The 10,394-nt window shown below is 31.5% G+C and overlaps 1 protein-coding gene across 1 annotated transcript; it reads left to right on the top strand.

Moving 5' to 3' along the window:
* The first annotated feature begins 2,578 nt into the window (after positions 1–2,578).
* On the top strand, positions 2,579–3,291 carry LOC131039012 (pathogenesis-related protein PR-1-like). Its single transcript, XM_057971646.2, has one exon. It carries the CDS (start codon positions 2,642–2,644, stop codon positions 3,134–3,136), a length of 495 nt encoding a protein of 164 aa, XP_057827629.1. The 5' UTR covers positions 2,579–2,641; the 3' UTR covers positions 3,137–3,291.
* Positions 3,292–10,394: the final 7,103 nt, after the last annotated feature.

Below are 10,394 nucleotides of genomic sequence, written 5' to 3'. Positions count from 1 at the left end.
TTTGTCTAGTTTGTTGTCCTTTTGTCTGCTTGACAACTTTTTCGTGCTGGTGAACTTAAACTATTTATTATATTTATGTTTGTAACTCTATGTTTCCAGGTCCCTGTAAAACCCATTTTTTCTCTAATCAAAAATATTATAGAAGACCATAGAGATGTGATAATCAAAAAAATATAGGATTTCAAGATGAATATGATTATCACATGTTTAATGTAGTCATATACAAAAATAGCAATAGGATGAAACATTGTGGTAATATAATCATAATAAAAATAACATATGCATTTAGAAATATATAATATAATCCAAATGTTATCTAGGAAATATGTGCACAAGGCTCTCACACACTCAATTCATATCAAAAACATATAAATATATCTTAAGTCCTCACAAGAATCCTATTTCAGCACCATAAACATATCTTAGTATAGGAAAAATACTAGCAATTTCTATGAAGAGGAACAACTAAACATATATAAACATGTGGTTGGTCTAAGCACACATTATAATATGAATACCATATCTTATATGGAAAGCATGCTAATTAATGCATAATGAACAATGGCATAAGTATCTATTAATGAAAATGATGAAGGTGAAACATTGATAAATATATAGTATGACATATACCAACATAACATATGTATCACACAATAAATGGTCAAAAATAAACAATAATATTAACAAACAACTCATGGCATGTAAAGACACCAACATTACAACTAGGGTGTCTAATACTTTAAAAATATCTCATGGAAGCTCGACAAGTTTATTTTAATTGTATCATTTGAGATAAAAATTTGAGTATTGTGAGTGTTTGAAGAGGCTAGACCATTTTTAACTTGATAGAGTTTTCACAGTGTACATGTGGTGTTCTTGATGGTATGCTTTGTTTATTTCTTACATTATAGATCAACTACTTGTCATATACTTTTCAATACACACTCACAAGAATCAACTTGTTCAAGCCACTATTTTTTCATGAGTCCTACTCATCAACTATATTAACAATCTCTAGCCTTGGTTTTTCAGGTATGTCTTTAGAATTTGTGGGATAATATGTTTGACACCGAACTTATTCTGAAGTCCATATATTATTTCCTCTCTAGTGTAAGCAACACTATCATAGCACATAAGAAAAAATATTTGATTTTACTAACACAAATGAGTTGTAGTTGATAAACTCTTGTGAATAGAAGGAATTTGCTTGGTTGATGATTACTTAGAATTTTTGCTATAATTTGTGTTTTCCTATTTATCATACTCTCACAAAAATCAATATTGTAGTGGCCTCATTCCAGTTTGTATGGTCTTGTACCAGTATGATGGTGAAATAATTTGTACTATTAAGTTCATAGTTGATGGATCATGGTGATTGATTTGCATTGAATTTCATAATGCAAACCTTTAGTCAATATTTCATCTAGTACATTATTTTACTCAACAAAATTAATTTATTATCCCTAAAAATTTCATTGTAAAATAATTTTAATATATGTATTATTAAGTTCATAGTTGATGGGTCATGGTCATTGATTTTGCATTGAATTTCATAATGCAAACCTTTAGTCAATATTTCATCTAGTACATTATTTTACTCAACAAAATTAATTTATTATCCCTAAAAATTTCATTGTAAAATAATTTTAATTCTCCCAATATAACCTTATAACTACACTAGACATCGATCATATTCAATGACAAAGGTTTTACACCTTTTACATCTATAGAATTCAGAGACTAGCCTTCAATTATATTTTAAAATAAGTCACCTATAAAGCTAAGGTTAATATAATCATACCACACATTCAAACTTGACAACTTAACTGAACGAATTTATTACTTATGAAAATAACTACTTACAAAATAATTAAAACTCATTAAACATCGAATAAATTGAAAGACCAAGATTTGCCATCTCCTAAATCTATGATATCTAAACATGGATCAAGAACTAAAGCAAAAGGTAAACCACTCGTCCATTGGGCCGAGGTTAACATAGTGGTGACATGCATTGACCGATGGCAAAAGTAAAACATTCAAACAGAAGCCATAACACCTAACAATGTGTGCTCGTGCCCAACAAGTAAATTCTATGTATTACCCAACACAATAAACAAAGTTCGATTGGAGGCACGTGTGCGAAATAGAATAGTCAGCCAGCGCCCTACAATATCAGGCTCATAAATCATCACAAAATTCGTTTCCGATATGGCAAATATCTCAAGCAACTTATATTTTCAGCTTCGGCCGCATTGATTAGTGCCAAACGTAATGTTTCTCAGGTTGAAGAGAAAGTTTCGAAGCCAAATCACGCGCAAAATTAAAAAACTTGTTAGCAAAGCGACGCTCTCAAAGAGGTCAGAGCAAGGCCAGCGGAATAGAAGTATTAACCGTAGAAGTGAAGGCACCAAAGCTCAAAGCGATAAGGATTAGAATGAGTCTTTGCTCTACGAGACAACCTAGACAAATCTATAGTTTACTCCAACCCTAAAATTGTACCATCATGTCGTCCATCTATTTAAGAACAAATTCGTTGTAGAGTATTGTCATATTTCAATCTTTCTTACAAGTCAATTGCAAGTTCTTCCTGAATGTTATTAGTTGTTATTGTAAGATTGCAAGTTATAGTTTGTTGAGAATGGGTCGATTTTGCCATCTAGCCCTCTTTCTATTGTTGGTGAGCTTCTTAAGTCATCATGTGGAGGGCTTGACCAGCTCGGAGGCCATGAAGCAATTCCTTGATCCGCAGAACAAGGCCAGACAAGCCGTTGGAGTTCCCCCGCTCACATGGAACCGCACGGTTGCTGCTTATGCTCGTAATTATGCTAGACAAAGAAGAAATGACTGCCTCCTTCAACATTCAGAAGGTTCGCCCTACGGTGAAAATATATTCTGGGGCGAAGGTCCAAAGTGGACACCTCTACAGGCAGCGAATGCTTGGATTGATGAAAGGAAGTGGTATATCCATGCCAATAACACTTGCACAGGCCCAGATTGCACACACTATACTCAGATTGTGTGGGCAACAACCACAAGTGTTGGTTGTTCTATTATAAAGTGTAAGAGCAGGGATACATGGATCATATGCAGCTATGACCCCCCGGGTAACTATATTGGTGATAGGCCGTATTGATGGCCTAAGTATTGCTAGCATATATTTTGCAGGGGGGAAATGGGAAGATTATTGTTTCTTATATCATATTGATTGCATGGCAAAATAGAAAAATAATAATACTGCTGTTATTAAGGGGAACGATTTAAACTTCCCATGAATTGTCTGTCGATTTAGAGGCCAAAGTCTTTTTTAAACCTTTAAATTGACAATCAATTCAGCAGCCGTATTCTTTTATACATCTGATATTTGTTGAAAACAAAGTTATACTAATTATAACATATTGAAGTTGAAGTGTAGTTGGATTTATCCCTTTTTTTTTTCTAAACAAATTTTGAGTTCAAACGTAGATTTCCTCTGCCACTGAATGATGGTGGCAGGACTGGAATTTGAGAGATGGTTGTTGCATTTTTATCAGGCAACCGAAGATTTTCGTAGTCAAATTCAGGTTACATTTACATTAGTTTTACTTGTTATATGAAATACTATTTTTTTTTCCAAATTTATTTTGAAAAATTATTTATTGGTTGTAATGATTTGAAAATGATTAGTGCTATACTCAATTCGCTTTTAAAATAGGAATGGCGTCCCCTTGTTAAACCTCAAAAGCTTGTAAACTTCCGTGTGTGTAAATTAATTGCAGCATTTCAGTACTATTTTAATCACTGAATCTATTATCTTAAGTATTTTTTTAATTTTTAATTTCGAAATATATTAATATAAGAGAATTTGCATTCAATTACAATATAGGGATTTTTAAAGATAGTCAAAGTTATGATAAAAGTTAGAGTAAGAGAAGTCAGAGAGGATTCTTGACATATCACGCATCCAAAAGATCATAATAATCCGTAACTTGTATATGTCTAAAAGAGATTGAAGGGAAAAAAACATTTTAATTCTGATCATTATTATAAGTTGAAGAAGCTTCACTTGTACATGTCTAAAAGAGATTGAAGGGAAAAAAACATTTTAATTCTGATCATTATTATAAGTTGAAGAAGCTTTATGGATTTATTTGAATATGAAGATCTTTAATTCATAACATTCTAATTACAATAATTAATAGAAGTCTATTAGATCAAACAATTAACCATCATATTCTATTCCCTAAGAATATGAATGAAAAAATTGATTTAGGCAATGAATCTACTAAACTATACAAATCATATTCTATGAAATAATTTAGAGTTTTCCATATTAAAAAGAAAAACTAAAAACTAGCACTTGTATCAAAAAGGTTGCAAGGGTTAAGTAAATAGTAAGATATAGATAAATGAATTATTTGAGATGAAGAAATTGTTGTCACAATCATTATTTAAGAAAAAATAGAATTGGTTGATTGGTTTCTAACTCTTTTTTTTATCTAATTAAATTATTTTTAATTAAATTTTATTTTACGAATAAAAATTATAAAATATGATTAATATTTATACGATGAAAAAAAAACAAGATTATCCAATTCCTATATATTAAAATAATATTACTAAATAGAATAAAACATCAATTTTGTTTAATATTATATTAATACAATCCAAACGATATTTATTAGTAAACTTTAAAATTTTACAAAGAATGCAAATTTAATTTAGAATGTTAGAATTCATTGTGTTGGTTTAGCATACCTTTCACTACAACTCTATTTTTCTCTTCTTAGCCCTTATTTTAGTGTTTCACCATTTCTAATCTTGACATGCCTATTAATTTTTTTATTTATCACGTGTATTTTCTTTTTTGAAATGTTATAATTTCTCATATTGGCAACCCTATTTAATTTGTCATCCTTGATATACCTTAACCAAAAATGCACTTTTAGCTAATCCCTCTTTCAAAGTTTCAAAGTTTTTAATTATAGTATGATGTTGAACTTCTCATCCCAAACTTGTTTTTTCCTCCAAGTTTGATTTTCCTCTCATAGAATTAACCCTAAATTTATTTTAACCCTAAGTGTTCCCTAAAGTTAACTATAATTGTAATCTAAACCTGACCTTAATTGTATCACAATTTGTAATTCTTGTTGTAATGTGTGTGTCCTTGGTCTCTGTGCAGCACAAGTGGTGGGTTTGCAACATGGCTTAACTGCCTCATGTGGATTCTATGTGTCTAGTGGTTGTAGTGGGCATTGACAGGTCGATATTTTGGTACAATGACAACCGTACCCAACAAATGGTATCAAAGTTGGGTCGCGGGTTCAAACGCTGCTTGCGTTGAGGGGGGGATTGTTGCAAGGTGGGTGTCTTTGGTCTCTATGCAACACAAGCGGTGGGTTTGAGACATGGCTTAACCACCTCCTATGGATTCTATGTGTTTGGTGGTTGTAGTGGGCATTGATAGGTTGACCTTTTAGTGCAATGGCAACCATACCCAACAATTCCAACTATCCCTCTAATTCTAACCTTAACTCGTATCCTAATTCTAACTCTTATCCTAACTGTATCCCTAATTCTAATCCTAAAATTAAACATAATTTTAATCATAACCATACTTTTGATTCTAAGACCTATCCTAACTCTAACTATAACCCTATCTGTAATAGTAATTTCAAGTGTAATTATAACCCTAATACTAAATTATAACTGTATCTGTAACTTTATTTCTAACTCTATCTCTAGCCTTAATAGTAACTCTATTTCTAACCCTAAGCTTCATCTTTACATTAATTCAACCTTAAATAACCTTCATTCTAATCCTAGTTTTAATTGTATCCCATTTCTAACTTTAATCTTAATTGTAATTATAATTTACTAATTCTAATACTAATCTTAATTCTAACCCTAATTCTAAAGTTTATCATAACTCCAATTGTAAACCTGTTCCTTCCCTCAACAACAAAGTAAGTTTTTGGAAAACGAAGTACATTATTTGCATGAACTACATTGAAGTAAGAAGTATCTATAAAGGCTTTGTATCAAAATGTGTAGGCACTTGAAAGAGACAAGCTATGCAGATGATAGATGTTATCGTGGGTGAGCAAGAGGCATCAAATGGAATGGCTGAAAAACCTTAGAGATTCTCATGCAACTTCCACTAATCTATGAGCGAACTATTGGACCTCAAGCCTAACATTATATCCTAATGGAGCCAATCAAATGAAAGGCATGCTTCAAACCTAGTACATATTAAAAAGCACGGTTAAGAAATTAACTTGCACTGCCTTATCAAAGATGTCGTGGAGATATTTCTCATGCGAGAATTTTCTTGTCATTGTGAGCAAAGGTTTATCGTCACCTTTCTAAAATTTAGATAGACCAAAAGAAACAACATTTCAGCAGACGGCAAACGGTGATAAAACACACGGACTAGGAGAAACTCACAAAGGAGCTATTCTTCGGGAGATTAAACATGTAAACTGGTGAAATGGCCCTAAACACTTTAGGGTTCCAATGAATTATGTTGTAAACGCCAATTCTATTATTGATGCAAATGACCCAAGCTATCACAATGGGTGCAAACAGAAAGGCAACATTCCATGTCCCAAAGTACTGGAGTGCAAAGAGAGTCACCAAGAGATCACACTCAATTATCACAACGTACCTCTCTTGGAGATTTAGAACCTTCACTTTGATATCCTAAACTTGCCGCTCCACCAGGTAGGAAAAACCAGTCAAAGTGCTCCTATGATCCACCAATATTTGATATATTCCACGTCCTGCAAAAATCCAAAACCTTTCACCGTTCAAAAGGCTGACAGAGACTCCCACTTATGGAGATAGAATGCGCCTAGCGTATAGAGATTAATGATAATAATATGCATCTGTGCCACGTAGAATATCTCTCATCATATTCAAATGCGCGTCTAGAATCTGTCCGGAATAGGAAGAGCCGTGATATGGAAAGAATCGCGTGGTTGGTAACTGTGTCTAACAATTGAAAGTCGCGCAACACAAGACAGACACTTAAACACAACAAAGAATTTCACAAACTGCAGTACACACTCATGCCTTCTCCCGTAGAAGACGTAACTGGCATAGTAACCCGACTGAATTCCCTGCACCGTAAAAAAAAGAACGACGTCCGACAGTAGACGATTTCGGTGGGTTTCCCCACCATATAAAGCCTATCAGCTTATAAAAATGAACCGATCTCTTAAATAACCTTCGTTCATCCCAACATGCAAGATTTTACGAAAGCAAACAATAAGGGCACTAGCATTCGTTCTACTATTAGTGCATAAAAATAGTGAAGAAAATAGAGCCAAACCTTGACTATCCTAGCCTATACCACAAATCCTAGTAGAGTTTAGATTAAACCTTGACTATCCTAACCTATTCCACAAGATCCATTAGAATTTATTTTTTTTTAAAATAAGATCCGTCTAGGGGGCAGTACTCTTGTATTAACTCAAAGAAAGTTACATAGCTAACAGGTTGAACCCGATTACATATAGCATACAAGATCCATTAGTATTGATATTAACAAATTCCATAATGGAAGGATTGCACTTATGAATCCACTCACTTTTCTAGAAATTTTATTTCTAGATTTATTACGAATTTCAACAACACTAGAAGAGGAAATCTCCAAAATGAATGAAATAACATACTCAAATGGGCAATGAGATTATTCAAGACAACACTTTGTCATAGTATTTATCTTGACTAAACTTCTTATCTTCTACAAAATTTGAATAATTAGATTAAGAAAATCTTAGAAGATTCATTCATTTCTCTCCAACCATGTCTTCTTTAGAAAAAAATTCAAATGAAGACCCTACTTGGCCTCTAGAAAATAAGTCAAAATAGGAGGATGACCCATGCTTGAACAAAATTTAGATAACCTGAAGTGGCATATATAACTACAAAAATCTTATTTAACTCTTAAATCTCATTTCTTTATAGTATTCTAGACCAAAAAGCCATCTACAACATAATATATCCATCAAATATACTCATAAACAACTCTACACAAGTACTTAAAAATTAATAATTCCTTTTCGTAGGTTTTCTAGATGGAACTTACATTACCTCCAATATAACTTTGAAACTATTGTCAATATGAACTAGACCCTTTACTAGATACCATATCTAGTTATTCAATGAAAGATATGGTACCTTACTTTATGAAGTCAAGCCTCTAGATTAAGGATTGTTTTCCTCTCTAATCTAACTCCAGTAGTATTGGTCCAACCTAAAACTTGATAATACTATAGCTAACCCTATTCTAATAGTTTGCTAGGGAAAACGGGAAGAAAGATATACACAAAGGGAAAGATTAAGATTTAGAGTGATTTTCATATTCATTAGAACAAAGAATGAATAAAATTTCCAAAAGCTTACACATTATCTTGTTAAAATTAATCTCAAGACTTGAATGTAGGTTAAGGTTTAATAGATACTCATCATTCTAAAAATGGTATATGAATAAGTAAGAACAATAAGCATTTATCTACTCTACGTAATACTTTATTCAATCTGAAAGATTCAAGGAGAGGGAAAATGTGGTGTATTTTCTAGAATCTAAGAATTGAAAGCCAATTTTTACTTATAGCCTGTGTCAAAATATAGCTTTCTACTTCATAAATTATGGGAAGAACCAACCACTATAAATGAGCACAAAAGTACTTTTTATTGATAAACAAGAAAAAAAGAGAAGAAAAAATGTGGTGGGAGGTCAACCTCTACTAAAACCTAGAATATTTTATGCTTTTGCAAAGATATCTAATATTTGACTAGAAATAACATTTTAATACTTTTTATAATGTTGATTTATTAAAAGTAGGCAGTCCTATAGAAAACTGCCTAAAAATTCTATTAAAAATGCAGCTAGGCAAGGTCACACATCCAAAAGGTGTTAACAATACTACATGTGGCAAACTAATAATGTTAACCTTTCTAAACATGTTAGTTTGGGTCAAGATTTCATGGATGTACTTACACTTAGTGATAAGATTAGTCATATGAATGATAATTTATGCATTGATTTTTTGTTTACCTATCTTTTCTTTCATGACTACGAAGATAGTGATAATGTGAAACATATGAGGGCATATTAACTTTTTACAAGATATGTAATCCACCTCATATGGATTGTGAGTCAAAAAGGGTGTAAATATAAATGTTCTTTCTAATGAGAGAGGAAAGTGAAGAAATTGATATTTTATTCTTAGTAGTGATATTATTGTAGAAAATTTGTCAAAATGAGCTTAAATAGAAAGATAATTTAAATAATATGGATTTTTAGTTGTGGTGTCTCCTAATATTGACCTTTGCATTGATGATTTGAGTTATAGATTAAACCATGCTTATGATTCAAATACTTGAAAATATATATCAAAATATTTTTGGATGTATATTAGCCTCCAAAAATTACTAAATTTGATGTAATAATGAATTAATATGAGGATTTACCTTAGGAAAAAAAATGGATCTAAAATAAGCGTCAAGCTTCAATATATAAAATAGTTTGAAGCTAAAAATGACATGGTTTAAATTTATTGTGAATTTAAATTGCTGATAAATTAGTTTGAGATATATGGGTATATGTTTGAAGTTGAGCAATATTGTAGTCGACTCTCTCTTTCTTTGCCTTATGAGTTTAAGGAATTAAATTTCATCCTTAATCTTTTTTATTGTTTCTTCAAATGAATATATAATGGAAATAAAATTGGTGTATACTTGGTTATTTTCTATTCTACCTTCCATTATTTGGAGATTGTCATAGTCAGCATGTGAAGTCTTGTAGCTATTCATGCAATACTAATAATTTATTAGTAGATAATTTTTTTAAATTGAGGGAGATAAGCTCCTTCATCAAAACTCTTTTGTTGGTGATAGTGGCTTGTGCTAGCTTATTAAGGGCCTTCTTCCATGGATATTATTTTTAGGATTTGACTTACAAATTATGTTTCCAACCTTTTTCTTATATTTTTAAATTCTAATTTCTATTTATTATTACTTTTGTAATGGTTGCATATTTATATTTCTTTTTATATCTTAATTATTGTGTTGTTCCTATTCTTTTTCCTTGTAGACATATCTTCATTATTCTTTCCACCCTATTCCTCCTCTTTTCTATTTGTGTCCTCTAAAAGATAATCTATATTCTTAGTGTTTTTTTTTTGCAAGAATACACATAACCATTAGAAACAATGTTACCACCAACCCCAACAATGTATAATTTTCTAAGTCTAGTGTCCCCTTTATATTGTTTTAGTCGTCCTTTATACACCATTAATATTTGACTAGAAAGTTCATTTAGTGTGCCACTTACATAAATTCATGCTTGGTGTTGTCCATATCCTCCCCTAATAATTGTTCATGTTTCTTAGTTTTAAAACTTCAAA

This window comes from Cryptomeria japonica, chromosome 5, assembly GCF_030272615.1.
Source record: "Cryptomeria japonica chromosome 5, Sugi_1.0, whole genome shotgun sequence".
Lineage (NCBI taxonomy): Eukaryota > Viridiplantae > Streptophyta > Pinopsida > Cupressales > Cupressaceae > Cryptomeria > Cryptomeria japonica.
Note: the sequence above shows the minus strand (reverse complement) of the source record. Positions and strands in the feature narration are given on the sequence as shown.